At 37.5% G+C, this 21,462-nt stretch overlaps 2 protein-coding genes across 4 annotated transcripts; both read right to left on the bottom strand.

Annotated features, from left to right (window-relative positions):
* Positions 1-4,362, bottom strand: LOC120484899 (uncharacterized). 2 transcript variants are annotated; one of them, XM_089129101.1, is made up of 2 exons: positions 4,246-4,362; positions 1-2,615 (listed from the first exon to the last, which is right to left on the bottom strand). In XM_089129101.1, exons 1-2 carry the CDS (start codon positions 4,301-4,303, stop codon positions 1,036-1,038), a joined length of 1,638 nt encoding a protein of 545 aa, XP_088985227.1. In that variant the 5' UTR covers positions 4,304-4,362; the 3' UTR covers positions 1-1,035. The 2 variants fall into 2 exon arrangements, with proteins under 2 accessions (XP_088985227.1, XP_088985228.1); XM_089129102.1 differs by having other exon boundaries at positions 1-2,612; positions 4,246-4,344.
* A 57-nt stretch (positions 4,363-4,419) lies between these two features.
* On the bottom strand, positions 4,420-19,700 carry LOC148981833 (uncharacterized). Of its 2 annotated transcripts, XR_016155280.1 has the most exons (12): positions 19,507-19,700; positions 17,990-18,074; positions 17,703-17,869; positions 14,696-14,975; positions 14,435-14,612; positions 14,221-14,297; positions 12,670-12,850; positions 12,248-12,496; positions 11,980-12,151; positions 11,759-11,907; positions 8,845-9,235; positions 4,420-4,495 (listed from the first exon to the last, which is right to left on the bottom strand). XR_016155280.1 is itself a non-coding variant. In XM_089129026.1 (11 exons), the coding sequence occupies exons 1-11, from the start codon at positions 19,698-19,700 to the stop codon at positions 8,925-8,927; spliced, it is 2,043 nt and encodes a 680-aa protein (XP_088985152.1). In that variant the 3' UTR covers positions 8,608-8,924. The 2 variants fall into 2 exon arrangements, 1 of the variants encoding a protein (XP_088985152.1); XM_089129026.1 differs by lacking the exon at positions 4,420-4,495 and having other exon boundaries at positions 8,608-9,235.
* Between the last annotated feature and the right edge of the window lie 1,762 nt (positions 19,701-21,462).

The raw sequence follows: 21,462 nt of genomic DNA, 5'->3' as shown, positions 1-21,462 counted from the left end.
AAATAGAAAATATAATTTTATATAAAGTTAAACAAATAACGTCTAGGGTCAAAACGCAAGATAATAATATGAAATATCAACACAACATCAAATCAATAAACGGTTGGAAATGAGGTTTGTGGAGTTGTGAAAATCATATGGGAACACAAACTCAAGAACCCACTCTTCAAACAAAGTCACAAAACAAAATTGAGAGAGGCTGGGGAAAATCCAGAAGCTCCTTAAATAGGTTGCCACATGTGCAGCTGATCTTCATTAGGGCAATCCCACCCTCCAGGAAGGAGTTAGTCCTAGAATTCTCACCAGAAAAAAGAAATTAAGAAAAACAGGTAGGGATATAACACAGTCCCCTGCACAGTTGCAGCTGACAAACTTCAGAAGGTAGTCCGGTGCAATGGGGTCTGTTTTTCAGAGGGAAAAGGGCGAAAAAACACATTAACGGCTCAAATTGTGTTATCTTTACAAATATTAAATGGACTGTTATATATATTTAATTTTAAACCATAATTTGTCTTTACATCTTTCCAGGCATTATAATCATGTTAGAAAGGTCAGGCTAGAAAACAATAAAAAGTAAAACTGCACTGATTTGGACATAAATATTTTGGTTGCCTTTGAAGTCAATTATGTGCAGAAACATCCTGAAATTGTTTACATTTATTATTATTTCTTATTGAAGTTATTTTACTTTCCACTGAAGAAAGAAAGACATGAACATCTTGGATGGCATTGGGGTGAGTAAATTATCAGGAAATTTTCATTTTGAGGTTTAACTAATCATTTAAGATATTTTAACTACGCTTATTTCCATCATTGGAATAAGTTATAAGTAGAGGGTGGTAATAGACAAGAAATTTACAGTTTTAGACCATCTCTGTGACGTTTCTTCAGTCATACAGAAGTCTTGCACCCTGAAACCCTGCAGAAAATCCAGCGATAAACAACAACAAAATGGATTTTAAAAGGACTCGTGATGGTGATTAAATGCGGTTCAAATGAGCTGTTGTCACACGGAGGTGGTAAAGTATCAAAGGATCACTTCTCCAGAGGTTTCTCTCCAGTGTGGAGCCTCTCATGTCTTCTCAGAGATGATGATTGTCTGAATCTCTTGTCGCAGTGTGAACACTTGTAAGGTTTTTCTCCAGTGTGAATCCTCTGGTGTAGTTTTAAACAGTTTGCTGTAGTAAAAGTCTTCTCACACTCAAAGCACATGTACTCTCTCACACCAGTGTGAGTTTTCTCATGTCCATGTAAATGTTGCAGCAGTGAAAAACTCTTTCCACACACAGAACATGAATGCGGCTTCTCCTTCGTATGAACTGTCAGGTGTATCTTCAGCTCTGATGCCCTAAGAAATGTTTTGCCGCATTGATCACATGAGAACGACTTCTCTCCGGTGTGGATCATCATATGAGTTTTAAGGTGTGATGATCGACTGAAACTCTTCCCACATTGATCACATGTGAACGGCTTCTCTCCGCTGTGGATCCTCATGTGAACCTTCAGGGCACATTTAAAAGAGAAACTCTTTCCGCACTGATCACATGTGAACGGCTTCTCTCTGGTGTGGATCCTCATGTGAAGATTAAGGGATGAAGAATGACTGAAACTCTTCCCACATTGGTCACATGAGTATGGCTTCTCTCCAGTGTGGATCCTCATGTGAGCATTAAGGTGTGATGATTGACTGAAACTCTTCCCACATTGGTCACATGAGAACGGCTTCTTTCCGGTGTGTATCCTCATGTGAGCATTAAGGTGATATGATTGACTGAATCTCTTCCCACATTGATCACATGTGAACGGCTTCTCTCCGGTGTGGATCCTCATGTGAGCATTAAGGTGTGATGATCGACTGAAACTCGTCCCGCACTGATCACATGAGAACGGCTTCTCTCCAGTGTGGATCCTCTCATGTGTTTTCTGATCTGATACCTTAATGAATCTCTTGTCACAGTGTGAACATTTATAAGGTTTTTCTCCAGTGTGGATCATCTCATGTGTTTTCAGAGTTGATGAGTGACTGAATCTCTTGTCGCAGTGTGAACACTTGTAAGGTTTTTCTCCAGTGTGAATCCTCTCGTGCAGTTTTAAACCGTTCGCTGTAGTAAAAGTCTTCTCACACTCAAAGCACATGTACCCTTTCGCACCAGTGTGCGTTTTCTGATGTATATGTAAAGATTGACTCTGTGAAAATCTCTTTCCACACACAGAACATGAATGCGGCTTCTCCTTCGTATGAACTCTCAGGTGCGTCTTCAGGTTTGATGCCCAGAGAAAAGTTTTGCCACACTGATCACATGAGAACGACTTCACTCCGGTGTGGATCATCATGTGTTCTTTAAGGTGTGAAGATCGACTGAATCTCTTCCCACATTGGTCACATGAGAACGGCCTCTCTCCAGTGTGGATCCTCATGTGAATCTCAAGATTATGTTTGCTTGTGTAACTCTTCCCACACTGAGTGCAGGTGAAAGACTTCTTGGCTCTTGTTTTCATTAAAAATGTATTTTTAGTCTTTGAGCGACTCAAGGGTTTTCCTCCAGGTTGGACATGATGTTCCTCCTTCACTTCCATCAGTTCTTCTCTCTCCTCTTTCACTTCACTCAGTTCTTCTGACATGAAAGAAACAAATTATTGAATTTATTATTATTCATTTATTTTTCAAAAGACATGAAAGTGAGCCCTGATGTAATGGTAATTGATTACATCTCCTTGAAACTTTCCATGAATGAGGTCAATTTATAATCCAATTATTATTTAAAAAAAAAATGATAACACCAGAAACAAGCTCAAGTGAATAACCCTGTGAGAAATAACACAAACATTTAGCATTCAAGCGAAGTGGACTGTTTATTTTAATATATATATATATATATATATATTGGACTATATTATGTTCAATATGTTACATTTATGTTTGTAAAAAATCTGCCACAGAACGTGACGTCATTTCACGACCGTTGCAGTGTCTGTAGAAATGTCACATGCTCAAAGTGTAGAGTGGCCGCGGGTTTAACTAGTTTTTCAATTTAACGATCATCTATTAAAATATAAAAATTAATTAACACACTGTGTTTTTATGATATGACGATAGTTTTCAGTGATTTGGGTGGCTCGCCAATGTATTAGAGTTCTCCAATATACAAGTAAGCTTGACCAGTTCTTGTGGGGAGAAGGATTTATAGAAGGTTTGTAGTGTAGCAGTCCTTCAGTGGCGATGTTAGCATGTCGTCCCTTCAATAATCTTAACTCAAAGTTCTGTCTGTGAGACTTTATACATGAAGACAAAGGCTATGAACTACAAACAGTTAGGACCTCCCACAGGAGATCGATCTAACTTGCTAATCCACTCTGAGCAATGCTGATTCTTTTTATTCTTTCACACCATCAGTTTCTATGGGCCATTCATCTGTATGGGCCATTTGGAAAACACCTTTGCAGATTGAGTGGATTACAGATGAAAATACAAAATTTATCACCATTTAAATACTTTTTATGCGATTTTTCAAATATACTAGTCTATATCGCGATTTTATCCAAGATATGAAAAATCTGTGAATTTCCGCGTTACACAATAAATTCCGTTTTTAGGCCTGGATTCCGCGATTATTTCCATGTTTTCAGTATCGCAGGAATGAAATATAGTCCTATGGTTGCCATAAAGAAGTCATCGTCACATATTCAGGATCGGTGATACTTAGCAGATGTATTTCCAATTTTGAGCTTGAACTTTAGAAATGCTTGGGAAAATATAGCTTGTGTGTAGAGTGTGGACGCTTGATACTTGATCAAAAAAAGAGCTTCGCTACTGAAAAGCTTTTTGATTCAGAAAACAGAGACGCTACCACCACGCTACTGAGAAATGTAGTTAAATTAGTAACGTCACTACTTGTGATGCTACTGTCCAACACTGTTGGTGTTTACCAGAATATTAGTCATGTTTGACAGTTTACAATTTTTTATTTTTTTAAATAAATAATTAGTAATGTTGTTGCAAATTGGGAACCAAATATAAAATAAAACAATTAAAATATTATTTATTTATTATTTTGTATCTCATGTTGACAATCAATATAAAAAAATCTCAAATCTCCATTTACTGACCATTTGTTGAAACCCCCCAGAATGTCCTGTAGCATTGCATATTGTAACTGTTCATCTAAATCTGATGAAGTGCTTGAATGTTTCTAACATGAATGTTCTCCAGCATCATGAATAAATGAATGAAGAATAAACACCAACCTCTTTGTTCTTCAGGATCTTCAGTGTGTTTCATTCTGCAGGGTTCTGGATCACTCATGTTCTCACTGTCCTCTTTAATAAACTTTGCAGATTTCAGCTCTTTCTGATGTTGTGATGCTCGTCTTCACTTGTAGCTGTTGGGAATTTACAGCATTTATTGCTGAATTTCTGTGGGAGGAGCTTCACTGATGATGTGATTGCTGTGGGAGGAGCTGCACTGATGATGTGATTGCTGTGGGAGGAGCTTCACCTATGATGTGCAGGAGCAGGAAAAAAAAAGATATTTCTATTAAATTAAACACATTTGAAAAACCTGTATAAATGGAACACCAAATAACAATATTAAACTATGCCAATTATTAACAATATACCGAAGTAAAATTAATAAACAGTCAAAGCTAAAGGCTAGCACTTCTGTTTCCTTTTTCGAAGGGAACTCGCGCTGGATCCATGACGCTTTGGGAACACCCCCGCGCGATTACATCTGAAGCACGTATGTCAACTAGTCCAATGGAAAGAATGAACGTCACGGACGAGTTATGTCATGACCAGGAAAGGATAAAAAGCACATCCAGTGCAACCGTCGCTAGCTTTCAAAACTGACTGTTAAATTTATTGTTTTTCTGACACATCCTTATCTAAATTACGGCAAAAGAGTTATTCAAGTCATGTGCTTCTCCTTGCCCTCGTTTCCTTACGGGTGGTGGTAGCTACTGCTCCGCATGCTCCCACCTGTCACTATTTGATCTCAGCAGGGTTGGAGATGGGCCTTGCCTTATCCCCTCCCTTATCCGTGGGATCCTCTGACAGTGCCCGAAGCCCACCCTGCGGCTTCTTCCACCCGGGGGAGAGTGCTTCGGTGCTCTACCTTGGGGCGGCATTGGTTCAGTGGTTCATGTAGGTTGTCTACGAACCAAAAGGTTGGTGGTTCAATCCCCAATTCCACCTGACCAAGTGTCTTGCCTCACCTCACCTCGACACTTGACCCCAAAGGCACCATCTAACTCCCGACGAGCTGGGTGGCGCCCAGTCAGTGTGTGAATGAGTGCATGAATGGGTGAATGTGAGGCAAATAGTAAAGCGCTTTGGAGGCAATTGTCTGTGAAAGCGCTATATAAATGGAGTCCATTTACCATTTCTAGCTCTAAGGAGGTAGATGTACTGAGCATTGGAGATAGTCTATTATTCCTTAGCGAATGTTTGATTATTCCTTTTAAACTCTTATTTATATTTTACCCACTCAGATCAGGAAACTGTACCACTTTGAGGACTGTGCGTCTTTTGCAGGTCTCCGACACAATCTCGTGAGTTTCCGGTCATCAAACATTGGCGATTGGTTAAATATCTGAGATTTGCCATATTCACATGTACACAATTAAAGATACTGTAATACCCCCTTGGAATACCACCTCGTGAATTTAATTAAATTGTTTAGTTCGACAGAGTTGTGGCCACCAGTAAAAGAGTCAATCAACTACACTTCTCTTGAAAGTTATAATTAGATTTTGGTTCCCTATTCAGGGGCTCACAATTGTGAGATCCGAATTTGTACCTGAATGGGTTCTTGTTTTACATGCAGATGGTAGCTTGAATGGGACATCTGGGGAACGGAACATCTTTTAAGGAACACATCACTTTTCTCATATTTCATAACTTCTTTTAACTTTTCTTTATAGTTGGGAGATTTAGACCATTTTACCGGGCTCACTGTGACACCAAACACGAATAGTTACACTTTATACACACATAACATTGCATAGGTTTTCAGTGTATTTCAAGTGAGGGGGATGCAGGGGAGATGGTGTGTGTGAAGCGTGAGCTGCGTCTCGGAAGTTCCTGTTACAATCTCGTCAGTTTCCGGTCAAACATTGGTGATTGATTACACTTCTGAGATTTGCCATAATCACACGTACACAATCAAAGATACTGTAATAACCCCCTTGGAATGCCATCTTGTGAATTTAATTCAGTTGTTTACTTCTATAGAGATCAAAGTAAACAATGACTCTGTTGATTATCCCCTTGATTCTTTTAACTCAAAAGTTAAGAGTGTAATCAATGATATTGCTCCTGTGAAAGTCAGGAAGAAGAGTGGCAGACAAAAAGCACCTTGTAGAAACTCAAAAAAATATCAAAAGACAATGCAGAAGAGCAGAGCACATGTGGCGGAAGACAAAACTTGTCCATTACAACCTCTGCAAAAACCACATCCATAAGAAACTAGGCAAAGCTAGACCGAACGAGTTTTCAAAAGTGTGTTACACGGCTTAGAAGCAGATTTCCTAGAAGTGGTAAATGCCTCACTTCTCTCTGGGATTATTTTAATTTCTTCTATGTAAAGCACTTTGAATTACCATTGTGCATGAAATGAGCTATATAAATAAACTTGCCTTGCATATACATGCGAGAGTTCAAGTGTTAATTCTCAGGCCCTTTTGTTTCCTTGAGGGGTCGATCAGAGGGAAGAGGATTCACCATCTCTTTCACCAGCCTACAAGGAGCTTGTGGAGGTGATAACTCATGCTGTAGATAAATAAATCAATTTAGAGGCCAATCGAGAATTTATCATCTCCATCATGGGGCCTTCCATTTTGTCTCAATCTACATATTGAGCTATGTAGATCGTGGAATATACACCATACTCTTCCTGTCTCTTAGTGTTGGGCGATATGCTCCATTTTCATATCGTCCTATCGTCAGCCTGTGAGATCGGCGATACAGGATATTATCGTGAGGGGGCGGGGCTAACTTATTTGATTATTAACTTGATTATTTAGCCTACTCATTAATTTGCTTGTTTTATTAGCCTACTTCGTTTTATATACGAGAATCTTTTTTCTATTTTGCTAGCAAAGGTGGAGTATTTATTAATAGGATCAGGTTATTTCCTGGTATAGTGAGGTAAAAAAAAGAGATCCTAATCCTTTTGTTTGTCAACGGGAAATTTACGGACACATTAGCCTATCCTCATGCCGTTACATGCAGCATTTTGACTAGGGCCTATTTCTAAATGAGATGAAAACACTTTTTAAGAATATGGGTCAGAAAAAGTCTGAGTTTGCGATATGTGCCCCCCTACCAGTGCGCTCTCTGCGCACTTCACATGCGCACTTCAGTAAGCACAAAGTACGCGGGTTAATGTGTTTTAACTGGTTATGCCGATAGAAACAAGAGCAAGGGCCAAACGTCTAGCTGAGTCGATCGGTTTATACTTATACTTATGACTTGACTCAGATAAAGGAAACGTTTACATGACCACATGCATTGTCAAGTTTATTCAACATAATCAGGTTAAGAACGTCGTCGCATGCAAACCCGCTCAATCTCTGAAAGTGAAAGTAAAAACGGACTGCTTTCGCCATCTGCATTAACGCCGCGTTCCCTCAGAGACGACGATGATAACGGTAACTATAATACTATTTTAGTGATATTATTATTAATACTATTTAGTAATTGTATTGTTTTTAGTGTTAGTGTCATTAAACGTTTTGTTAATGTGTTACGGAAACAAATACTGACAATAACGATGCCGTTTTCATCTTGGATCTGTAGGTAATTGATTTTTGCGTCTGTTAAAACGAGCATACTTGATAATTTGTGAATGGATCACCTAGCAATTAAATTTTGATGTGGGATGTTTTTTAGTTTGTTTTAAAAACATTGTCTTAGAGGAGTCCTCATTAGTGCGTGTGTTGTTGCAATTGTTATGAGGTGATGTCGTTGTAAATTTAGGTTACAATACTAGCTTTAATAATACTAAATTTAATAACAATACTAGTTTTATAATAATAATAGGCCTAATAATAATAATTTAATACATTATGGTAAAACGAGCCAATTATCGTATTGATATCGTCAAAGGCATCTGCCATCGGCGATATGTCAGACTATCGTCGATACACGATACTATCATCTATCGGCACAACCCTACTGTCTCTTCAGTCCCAGGAAAATGGGTACTGGGGGAAGATGGCTATGGGTTGATGCCCCAGGCTAAGCAGACGCTGGTGTGCATGAGACCCTTGCAGTAGTGACACAGGACCAGAGAGTTCTCCCAGAGGGAAAAACCACTTCATACGATCAAGGTCACGTGGCGGTCTTTGTCTGAAACTGCAAGTAATGTTGCTCAGCCATATATGTATGAACCGGAATCGGACAGTGAAGGAGAGGCTGAAGAAGTAATTACAACATATAGACTGCAGCAGGAAGTTTATATTTCAAAATGGTTAGTTGAGGTTTTAATTTAGTTCAACCCAGTAATGTAGACTCAACAACTCACTGTAGGCGTCATGCATTCATGTTACGAAATTTGTGGCAAAAGGTGAAAAGACGCATGCGACAGCTTGACCTGACTCCCAGATGTATGGTTGAGCATCCGGGATTGGAGCCCATTTGTTTAAATGAACATTGCAGATTCTACAAAACAGTCTGTACTGTAAACAAACTAGTGAATATTTTACATTTCATTTACAATAGTAAGACATAACTTCAGGAGTCTTAGATTGTCCTTATGAACAGCTCTATAGAATTATAGGCTGTGCTATAAACCAAAACAAACTAGTTCAACTAGTTTCACCTTATAATTTGAATTACACAAACCTTTGCACGATATTCTCATTTTTCATGTTTCACCTGTACATTGAGTCTGACCATGTGCCTGTGTTTTAGTCGTTACAGGTTTATGGCATATGGCTTCTTTGTGAGCTGGTGCTGGGGTTTCCTTGGACGTGGGGTACGTCCAGATATTCCAGCCTGTGTGATGAAGAGGGTTCACCGTGAGTTTCCAGATGATCGGGGCAGATATGCTGGTTTCCTACCAGCTGATGATTGAATCCGGTCACCATGGTGGAGACGACCTCCTCCTTGTCTGGCCGCTCATACTCCGCACAAAAGTCTGGTGGTATGGGTATCTTAAGTACCTCATCCATGGATGGAGCAGGGTCCACAAAAACATGGTCAAATATTAGGTCCAGTAGGTCATCTAGGTACTCTGTGCAAGAAAACGAAATGAATTTGTAGATTTAAGTATTTTATCATTCATTTATATTTCATTTTAAAACAGGGCTCCAGACTGCGACCAATTGTTCGCATTTTGCAACCGTTTTTTCATGCCGGTGCGACCAAATATTTATTTAGGCCAACGAATGCAGACAAAACAAAAATGCGCTATTCGTTTAGCGTCACGGACCGTTTATTAGTTCAAACCAATAATAGACAGTGCAGCGCCCCAAACTTGCCATTCGCGGGCCGATCTTGATGACGCAACACTGTAACTAGAAGATCCAGTGAAGAAATCCATTAAATTCGCCTGAGACTTAACATCATGGCTGTCCTTTGTTGCTATTGATATGAAACAAAGTCTCAATTATCAAATTACGTCCATTTTCTGTAGAAATTCAAAAACGTTTTGGCGCTGTGGCGTGAGATCTGGCGCAGCTAAAGGGAAGCAGCAGCGCTGATGTCTCTTCCGGGTTAATAATACCAGTCACAGCGCCAAATAAACATGAATGAGCATCTGAAAGTGTGTTAAAAGATAGAGTACAACTTATCGAAAACCGTATCATGTCACATTGATTCGCTCAATCAGCGTTTCAACCGTGGAAAGACGTCAGTTAAACAGCTTGTAATCAATGTCATTTTCATATTTACCTCAGAAAACCCACATAAACTCGTTAGTCAGCTAGAAAAAATTAACTCTAGAGAGGAGCATTTAGCTAAATATATAGACCATATTACATATATAATCTTAATGTTCTTCAATATTTAATGCATGTATATATTAAATCTGGCAAGTTTTTATGACAGCCACCATTTAATTGTTTATATTTCATATAATCTTATTATGAATAAAAGTGTAATTTAAGTGTTTGTAAAGCTACAAAACAGTTCATTATTACCTTCATATTAGGCTAATGAAGCCTAGTAGGCTACAACTAGACTCCCATAGTTTACAGCATTAGAGATTTGATTTCCTTGAGAAAATTTGCCATTTATTGCAGCTGATTGAATCGAAATCGAATTGCAAGCTTGTGAATCAAAATCGAATCAAATTGTGAAATTTGTGTCAATACCGAGCCCTAATTTAACAACTACTGCGTAATTGCGTTACATATTTTTAATGCTTTAAACTTTTTTTTTTCACATGTCAACCGCGGTGCCTGAAATCGGTGTTGCGACTGAACACCGTGTAACACCGACTACCATAGCAAGCCTACTGAAGATCTGAATCAGGTGTGTTAAAAAAGGGAGAAAATTCTGAGTCGCACAACTCAAATAACGCACAACAAGGTCTATCTGTTTCCATTAAAAATATAAACAATTAAAAATACTATTTGGCCAGTGGAAAAGATTGAGAAAAACTTTTTCTGAAATGTATGCAACACTATTTGATTTATTTATTCAAAAACAAGGGAAGGATAGGCTACTAAAAAAAAAAAATTATGTTTGTAATAATGTGAAAGCACATCCATATTTCATATTTTCCTAACGTCTAGTACCGTTAAACATGGTATCACGTGGATGAATAATCATATGCAAATTAGCAAATTCGACTACTCCATTTCTATAAACACTATAAATGTAATGAATTATTATTATTATTATTAAGACACTATGAATGTTAATTTCATCCACACCCTAGATTAAGCTCAGTGCTTTATTGCACTCATATGTAAGTCTGGAGCTCTATGAACTGAAAATAAAACTACACATTATAATATCTGTAGGTTTATTTATTTTCATTCGTTTCGTTTAAGTCTATTTATTATTAAAGAATTTGTCATTATTACAGTTATTTTTAGAGCCCGACCGATAAAGGATTTTGAAGGCCGATACCGATACAAATATTTTTGGGTTTTAAAATCCGATATTCCGATATATCGGCCGATATTTTTTACACACGTGTAAAAGTAAAGCTAACTTTTCTGCACAAGATACGTTTGATACTTTTTCTCTACGTCTAAATGTTCGCTCCTCGCAAGTATAACTTACATTTTACAATGCAGGGACTGTAACTAGAGATATGCAAGTTATAAATACAGTAATCATTACTTTATTTAGGCAGAAAAAGTTAATTGTGGATTCCAAGCTCATTAATGTTAAAGTTAGCGGTCTTCCACTGATGATAGTCGCATTAGCTAGCTTTGTGGTTAGCTAGTCTATGATAAGCCATAATTTAGCAATAAATAACATCATACTGCAAATTGTAAAACATACATTTTCAATATAACAGGCCAAGGGGAGATGATTAAAGCGTGTTTCATCAGTTTTTATTTTATTTTTTAAATATTCATTTATCGGCCATTATAACTGCCGATACCGATATTTTGGAAAATGCCTAATATCGGCCGATAATATCGGTCTGGCTCTAGTTATTTTGGAGAAAATTAATTGCATTGCAAGCTGAGTTGTGCCCCTAAATTTTCTGCTTTCGCTCCTAAGATTGGAGCTACAGCGCTCCTATTTAAAAAAAAAAAAATCAAATACAAATATAAAAAATAAATAAATAACTTACTGAATGTTGGTGGTGTCTTCACTTGTTTGATCGTGCATTGTCCTTTCCTGGCCTTTGGAAAGTTCCCTTTGGATAGTGGATGTCCTGCTGATGATGTTGCTTGTGCACCACCAGAATTTTCATTGTAATGAAACGCAGCCAGGAATAGTCTACAAGTGCAGACACAATTCAGGAAAATAGCCTATAGTGATGTAAAATTATTCTAACAGCAATTAAATTACCTGCACAACATTCCAAGATAAGGGAACGCCACGTTTTTTGGGGCAAACCGTTGAATGGCGCTATGAAATGAATCCAAAGATGCAGTCTGGTGATGCGGACTTAGTTTGGTGACGTCCTTCAAAATTTGTTTGTTTGTCATCACTTTCTGCAGCTTGTAGAATGCCCGAGTTCCTATGAGAAATAATAACAAATAATTTTAATTGTAGGTTCTTTACACATCAACTAACAGTCACTTTATGTCGTGTTGCATAAAAAACAGTATCATACCGGCAACAAGCCACTTCTTTCCGTCTCTGCTTCTCTTCAGAGGATGTAGACAAGCAGGAAAATTTGGATCCTCGTGCGTGTGTACGTTCCTGACATGGTTCAGAATCGATTTCCATTTTGCCATTCTTTCTGGTCCAGTGGTTGAAGATGATGCAGTCCAGTGAATGTGGTTTTTAATGCTTCTCTGCCATTTCCATAATTCTCCACAGTCTTTCATCTTGGAAATGTTTTCAAGTTTCCTCGTAATCTCTGTAAATAAAAATACAGACGAGCATTTTATCGCTGAGAGTAAATACCGGGATATTCACAGTTTGCCAGTACTAAATATTTGTGATACGTCTATGGATTGTTCTTCATTTTCATATTATACCCACTTATAAAACTATGTTATTGACTTTGCATGAGTTATAATGAAATTAAACCTTTTTCGATGCGCCACACATCATAAAACTGGTTGATGTTACGTTCTCTGAGGAACTTTTGTATTTGTGGGTGGCGGTCAGTCACAATACACTCCGGAGTAACACCACGAGCTTCCAACAGCGCAAGACTCCTCTGTAATCCTTCTTTTTCCATATGGTAGCTTCCTCCCACTTCGTTACTCTGAAATAGACATGGGAATGAAACATTCTTATACAAACCTGAAATTATAAAATTCTATTTTTAACCCTCTGATGGTCTTCGGGGTCTACTGGCTTGAATTAAAAAAAAAAAAAGTTATCTTTTTCCAAATTGTATGAAACTTCCTACGGCTCTCAACACTTTCTAGATCTACAAAAAAATTTTTTTAAATGGAATGTTATCTGTTTTTATGTAGGCGTGACAAAAATAGTAACACTCGTGGTCCATTGGACCCCCAAAAAATAACATTTAATTTTGTAACAGAACATTAGTAGTTTTTTTTAATTTTATATAATATTAATGTTTAATAATGTTTTTACTCAACATTTGTGCAGTTTTTGGAGGATTTATGATATATTTTAAATATCTATAAATAAATACATACATATTTATTTATCATTGGACTCAAAATAGACAAAATTCGCAGAAATAACGCAGAACAAAGACAGAAATGACAGAAATAAAGTGGCACACTTCCAACAATGCAAAAAATATCCACAATCCAAAATTATCATGCTTACACACGCACGCGCACACACACATATATAGAGGAACACAATATACAGGAATACATACAGACTATAAAAGCTGTTCTCTTATCATTTCTAAAATAAAATACTCTAAAATGCAGAACCACCGCAAAAATAAATTGGTAACATTAAGACACATTGGAAATGTGCACACACACACACACACACACACAGGAATACATTTGTAAGGCTATAAAAAATATAGAAGAGATGAGATCAACTATTGTTCCTAGTTGTTCGATTTTCTTCCCAATTTACTTTTTTTTTTACAAAACAAATGCTAAACTTTGACAAAATGCATTTTATTTTTGTTATAATTGTGATTTTATAATATTTAGATATGAATCCAACTTTAGAAACTATATCTTTCAGTAATTCAAATAGTATATAGGCCTAGGAGCTCTATAGCCATCTAGTGGTTAAAGTGACTTATTACAAATTTTAACCTGTATTTTCCAAAAAAATGGGCGAAAATCTTACATACAACCTTGTAAAATTATCCATGGTATCCCCAGGAATGAAAGTTAGAAATCTGGGTCTTTTATAAAGTTTATTTAACATAAAATGCTGTTTTTTTTGTAAAGATCCTATTTAAATAAATATTTATTTATTTATAGAAATAAGTAAAAAAAAATCATAAATCCTCCAAAAACTACACAAATGTTGAGTAAAAACATTAATAAACAGAGTAAAATTATGTTTGTTAAAAAAACATATATTATTCTGTTACAAAATTAAATCCTATTGTCTGGGGTCCAATAGTCCCCGACTTTTTTTTGAAGACCATCAGACGGTTAAATACTGATCTTTCTTCTCTCCCACCTGAACCAGCTGTACGTCCACAACGGTGTTGGTCTGAAGGTCCATCATTGTATAGCTTCCAAACTTTGCAGAGTGGCCTTTGAAAGTAATATGACAAAGCATTATTACCACGAGTGCATTGAAATCAGTTAGATACTACCTAGAACAACTATGCTTCATTATCCAGGAAGGATTTTACAATCCCATCCATGCATCCTTATTTACAACTATGTACCTGGTGAGTCTGTCCTCATGTCACCTCCAACAATGACACTTTCCCTTTTACTCAGCCGTTCTAGTGTCTCATTTCGCCAATGCGTCCACTTGTGCACTATAGCTGGCTCAATGTACAATCGGGAATGACGCCGAAAGATGTCATACTTGAAAAGCTGCAGATTCATAGTAGAGCATATCTGGTGACACAAAAAGCAGCCAATATTATTTATTTGAAATAATAAATTTTAACATGGTGAAATGTCATTGATATTTTATTTACCTTTTCGAATTTGCAGAATGAAGCCCCGCAGAGATATACGGCAGAAGAAATATGGAGGTTCCCGGCTGGAGTAGAACCGCCTAGAACCGGCTGGCTGTTCCATTTGCGTGAATATTTACAGTGTTCGCAGAGTTGTTCAACTCGTATAAAAGTTCCGATTCTTTGAGAACGCACAGAACAGCTCCGCTTGCAAACCGGGCACACCTCAAACAGCTCCATAATGCATTTTTCGTATATTATGTATTTTCTGGTTTTATGAACGGGACAAGATGCTCGAGCACTAAGAAACAAAAAACTCGTATTGGTTAACCAATATTAAAAACAGGGATGCACCGAATCCAGGATTCAGATTTGGCCGAATATTAGGCTTTTTAAAAGGCCTGTGCTATGTCGACGTCACGCCGCCACTGACGGAAAGGTGTTTATGTTAGGCTTGTTTCAAATTGCTTTCGCGGTACTTTGAGGTCATAAACCGAGCGGTCTGTGTGCAGATAGTTCAACAGGGAGCGCGCGGCTCTTAAAGGGGCCACGCCTTATTTCCACTCGTTACAGTAGGTGGACCGTTCGAATGCAGTAGGTGTGACAACGTGAAAATGGACCTTGTGAGCAGAAACAGTGTTGTTTGGCAGTATTTTCAGTCAAAAGAAGGCGATTCAAGTCGAGCCACATGTTCAATTTGCAATGCTGATCTGTCTCGTGGTGACAAGGACCCTAAACAACACACATCACTGCTGTTAAAATGAATAATATTGCTTATATATATTTTTTTATATAGTTAAAATAAAAAACAAAAATTCACATTGTTTACTTCATTAATGTGTTTACTGTGTTAATGGACTGAAAATGAGAGTAAGATATTTGGATTCGGCAGAATCTTAACCAGTGGATTCGGTATTCGGCCGAACCCCACAAATCTGGATTTGTGCATCCCTAATTAAAAACAAGTCACAAAATATAATAATACTGAAAATAATAAACACCTGAACCAGGGGTGTTTAACTCAGTTCCAGGAGGGTCAACAGGCATACTTGAACTTTAATGAGTCTTAAGCCGAGTTTCAAAGTCAGTCATTCATTCAGTCGCTGCTGTGTTCACACTGAACGATGGATCGGCAACAGGCGGTTTCACACTGCATGACTTTACAAAAGAAAGAAGCGCCGACAACTTCTGCCTGGTCTGCAAACTACGTTTCACAACCAAACACACGTGAGAAGTGATTAGGAAATAACACAAGAGAACGGAGGTCTTGGGCCAGACTCAAATTGTTATTAAAAATGATAGCCTGCAGAAAGCTTGCGATTCCAATTGTCTGTGAGCTGATTTGCAGTAAAAATGAGAAAAGAAAAGCAGATTGTGCAGGAGGAAATGGTTGGAGTGACGAGAGCAAGAGTTGTGTGTTCTGCAAAGAGATTTGGGGTTAAAGAAAATAATTTTACAATGTGCTGCTAGTCAAGCAAATGTGTAGGCTACTTTGTTTCTGATATACTGATATTCTGGTCTATAACACCTAGTCGAACATCCTGCTGTCTAGGGCTGTCAACTTTAGTCGTTTAGTCGACTAATCGGTCGATGCCGTCTTGGTCGACAGACATTCTTATTAGTCGACCAGTTGCATTTTTTTTTTTTACCAATAGAAAGAATTTTTCAATGATTTACTCCTTGATATTTATTCCTTTATAAGCAGTTATTTATTACTGTATTCTAAATATAATTAGCCTATGGTGTGTCTCCAACTTTAAAATGCTTTAATTTAGGCTATTTTTGAAACAAAGACGACAAGACTGTGGAGGGAGGCGATCGCGTTGCTCCATTATGAGCGCGCAAGTCGCGCGCCTACATTTGAAATCGAACTTGAGCGCGCAAAAAGACGTGAGCAGCCTTTTAACGGCTAGATCATGCTGACTCAATAGATTGTGTTTTCTTAATGTTTTCGTTTTTATTTGTACACTTGACACATTTGAATATAGCCTAAATAATGCAACAAAACGAAAATAAACCTACACACGGTCCTACAGCCTATTATTAGGATTGTTTTTAGGCTATTTGGGTTTTTGTGTGTTGTTTTAAAACGCCTTGATCGTCAGGACGAAAGTTAACCCATGGCTTTGAAAGTAAAGAAGAATATAAAGCCTGTATAAACGAGAGCTTTTGTTGGGATTTTTCATTATGTGCCAGATAGCAGTTATACTTTTTGCAGCGTGTGGTGTGGTCAGGGGCGCGATTGCGACTGTTACTATTTTTGCAGTTAAAAAGTCACTTAATTTTCAAAGAATTGTATTATTATTATAGTTTTATTTATTTGTGATGTTTTTTCGTTGTTGTTTTATAAATGCTCAATCACAATTGTTTAAAAAATGTTTAATCAAAACATCACGTTTTTTTTTTTTTTAGTCGACTAATCGTTGCGCAGAACTCGACTTTGGTCGACTAAGGATTTCTTTGGTTGAATACAGCCCTAGAAATATCGATATTTTCGACAACACTACTGCAAAGAGATTTGGGGTTAAAGAAAATAATTTTGCAATGTGCTGCTAGTCAAGCAAATGTGTAGGCTACTTTGTTTCTGATATACTGATATTCTGGTCTATAACTCCTAGTCGAACATCCTGCTGTCCTGTATTTTGCTCTCTCATTGGCTGTCAGAACGCTTTTCACACAGCAGGATTTTGAATCACCGACAGGTCCAGATATCTAGCATGCCAAATATCTCATGGGGACTGGCGACTCGTCTGTGATTCTCTCAGATCGCGTCTTTGCTCATTCACACTGCGTGATTGTCACTCGCGTGAACGAGCACCGATTTGCCTGTGATTTTGGGCATTTGTCTGCGATTTCTCAAAACCTGTCGGCGAGCCAAAATCGTGCGGTCTGAACTCGGCTTTAGAGAGTTGATTAGCTGCCTCAGGTGTTTAATACTGATTAGAGGTAAACTCTGCAGTGCCGTGGCCAGCAAGGAACTCAGTTTGACACCCCGCACTAAAACTTATTTTTGAGTTTTGAAACTTACTTGTCTGCTGTCTCTGTTGAAGTTGTGTCCGTCTCTGCTGGAGCAAATGTATAATCTTGCTCTTCAGTCTTCATTGAGAACGGAGTACCAACCGACTCGGTCAGCGGTATTGTGTCTGTCTGGCAAGCAACATCTCTTGTTCGGCTGCTCTGTTCTGATGTGCTGTCCTTTACAAATAAAAATTACACTATTAGCGCGATAAAAAATAACAACTTTAGAAGTCTAACATGTTATAATGAACTTGAAAAATTCAAAGGCAATTTGGAAAACAAACACATAATACTTACTTCTAGATGCGTAGCTGGATCACCAACAGTTGGCACTGCTACATCCTTCGCAAAACCTGCTTCATTCTGAGCCTCGTTCAAAAAGCTGTCCGGTGTAAAATGATTCGAGCAGACAAATGAATTTTGGTAGAGTTGAGGGAGCATTTTCTAATAAAACAAAATTAATCCACCTCGTCTTCATGGGCTCAGATTTCGGGAGTGAATATATCGAGTTATGTGGATTAATACATCCGACTACACAACACTGACAACACTTGGGAGACATCCTCGTCAGTGCAGCAATACAACTCAACTCGCTGTGAACTCGATCAGGGCAGGTCTATGTTAAAACAGCAGTGTCTGTCGACACTCGTGGGCGGGGCCTGTGGATTTAGTGACATCACTAAACCCACATTCTTAAAGCAGCATTTGGTAACTTTTGAAATTTTATTGTCTTCTACTACTGTCGTAAAATCTGCATGGTTAACCCAGGGGATACACGTGCATTTGTTGACATGCCGATACGATCTTGAGTTTTCGCGAGATCTCACGTCTTGGGCAGACTGCCAGCGTTGCGTGTGAAATGTCTTTATCCCAGGTACATTGGCATATTTCAGCATGTCATATGAATATAATTTCATGGGCTTTATTTTATTTTTTATTTTTCAAATGCCAAAAGATTGCGTAGCTCACGTTTCCAAGCCAGCATATTTATAGTAGCCTATTGGCTGTTTTACACAATGGATATGCTAATTCAATTTAATGTTTGTGTGGTAGGTAATAGCTATATATTATTAACAATATAATATCAAACAACCATAGATGAATCTGCCAATTTGAATACTATTTGTCTCTGTAGCTAACAATCATCTGAAACAACACAATCAAGTATACATATAACAACTCTGAAGCTATGATCACAAATGATAATATTATCGTCCTCCTTTCAAACTATCTACTTGTTTAGTAGACCACCGACTAAATTATCAGATTGATAATTCGCTACTCTACTAGAATTACTTGATTCATGGGGATAAATAGAGTGCCGAAGTGATGACGTCACTTTGTAGGACAACTCAGAAGTTAGCAGCATGGGTTCCCTCGGTCGAAAAGCAATGCATTTTTCCCATAGACTTTTGGAAAATCGCAAAAAAATAAGATTTCTGTTCAACAAAGAGTTGTGACCCATACACGTTTTGTCTATCAAGATTCTTTACAGGTTAATTCAAAATGTATACATTTTGAAACCTATATAAAGTTAAAAAAAACACAAGCAGATACAGTTTTAAAAACAACACGAGCAGGTTATACCTGGTGTGTTTTATGCCATAAATCAAAACGTGAAAATATTTAGAGGCTTTTTTCACCACAGACCTTATTTCAGGCGATTTAGCAAAAACCCATTCAAAAAGCGAGGGAACTGATAACGTGATCACTTCGGCACTCAATGGAGGACCAGATAGCTTCTGTAACACGGCTAGGCAGACAACAAATTCTTAAAAAAAAGAGATAGTATGCAAGAAATATAATAAACTTACTTGTCCAACAGAATGACGGCCAGGTCAGCATCGGTCGGACATCCTTCCTCGTCCTTTAACTCACGCCAGCGAGGGAATGCTTGACCAATATTAATCCTCGTCCGGGCTTTGACTTTATCACTCTCCCGTTTTCTCTTCCTAGTCTCCTCAGACAAAACCTTTACCTTCTTCGGTTTAGTTGCTGCTTCGGCCATTACAACAACACGCTGAGGAAAAAAATCCCGCGCGTTGAGCACTCGGAGAATGTGGGGGTGGTGGGGGAAGTGACGTATGTAGTAGTGGGAAGTTCGGATCATTTTACTGACTCGGATCTTTGAGTCTCGTTCTGCAATATGAACAAATCTTTTTTTTCGAGTCATTTCCTTCATTTCAGCGTAATAGACCTTTCTCACAACTTCCGTATTTGTGACCGGAAATACGCAATTGTCGTGGTAATCTTCTTCCGCTCCATTCATAACAGATAGCGCCGAAGGCAACTAGTGAGAGTTGTTGCGTACCGATCTTTTTTGTTATTCCCAAAAGCAGCCATACCTGTCGTTTTCATTCCTTCCCTCGTCAGTTCCCTGTCGATGAAGTTCGACGGAAATGGATTCAGGCAATCTGGCGGGATGTTATTGATCCTGTGATCTTCTGTACTTCTCATGTCACCATTCACTAATAAGCCGTCATTGTTTGTTTATTTTTTATGTTTTATGATTTGCGTATTTTTGAAGTAACGTTAGTTCATGTTCAACTTTATTAAGATATTTGTATCCAGCGGAATAAGCACATAAAATATACACCACAATATAAAACAAGATAAATAACACACAACAGTGGGCTACATATAAATTTAAAATATTAATATATACCATTCTGAGTATTTAACAATCTGAGTGTACAAGGAATAAATTAATATTTGTATAATTTTTCTTCTTCTTTGATCGTTCTATAGCAACAGCAGTGCAAAAAATTCAGGATAACTGTTGAATAAAACTGACAAACTTCTTTCTGGTATTCTCATCAAAATGTAGTTTATTGTAAATAGGCATAATACTCCCTAAATATGAATAACTTTCCACACACTCCACCTTCTTACCTTTAATTAACGTATATTGGGAAGAATGAGGTTCAGTTCTAAAATCAATATCATATTTTTGGCCTTAGATAAATCAGCTGCAGACAAGCATCACCACAGCATTTTACAAAGTCATCAACAACTGGACCATGACAAGTTTAAATTTTTTCGAAGTTTTGAAGACTCTCTGATCAATTTTCTCCTCCCAGAGTAGGTTTTTCTGATGTGTTAACAGTTGACGGGAACTCCGTTTCCACAACGATTACGTATTTCCGGTTTTTGTGAAAAAGGTCTATATAATTAAAATGGCAAATTAAATATCACACAACACATCTAGTACTTACGAAAATGTTGATTGCATTGGTAAAATAAATATAGTAATGCAGCCAAAGCCAAATTATAAGAAACAAAATGTTTTGTTATTTGATTAATTGTCTGATTCTGTTAGCTCCTCTCGTTTCTCGAGACGTTAACAAAAATTTGGCAACCAAATTTGCCAGTAAATTGCTGTAAATTTTACTGTAGGCTAAATCTTTCACAGTATCATGTTATTAAGTGTTAGTTTGTCAAAGACTTTGCAGCAATCATCCACTAGATGATGGCTCATTTTTTATGTTACCACCATGAATGAAACTAAGAATTGTACATCTTTACAGTGAATTTGACCTAACGTTGCTAGTCTAATAATAAAATTAAGGCACATAATTAAACAATGGTTAGACTAAAAACATGAATAAAGTGAGTGATATTACCTGTTTAAAAAAAAACATATTACAAAATAATATTTTACTGTCTGGTGTCCCCTTATGAAAAGAAAATATAGGCCTTAGTTATTTCCCTACATATATGAATGATGCAATACTATTCAATTGTGTAACAGTATATTTGAAAATATACAG

This window comes from Pimephales promelas, chromosome 3 (genome assembly GCF_988280905.1).
Source record: "Pimephales promelas chromosome 3, fPimPro1.hap1.1, whole genome shotgun sequence".
Classification (NCBI taxonomy): Eukaryota; Metazoa; Chordata; class Actinopteri; order Cypriniformes; family Leuciscidae; genus Pimephales; species Pimephales promelas.
Note: the sequence above shows the minus strand (reverse complement) of the source record. Positions and strands in the feature narration are given on the sequence as shown.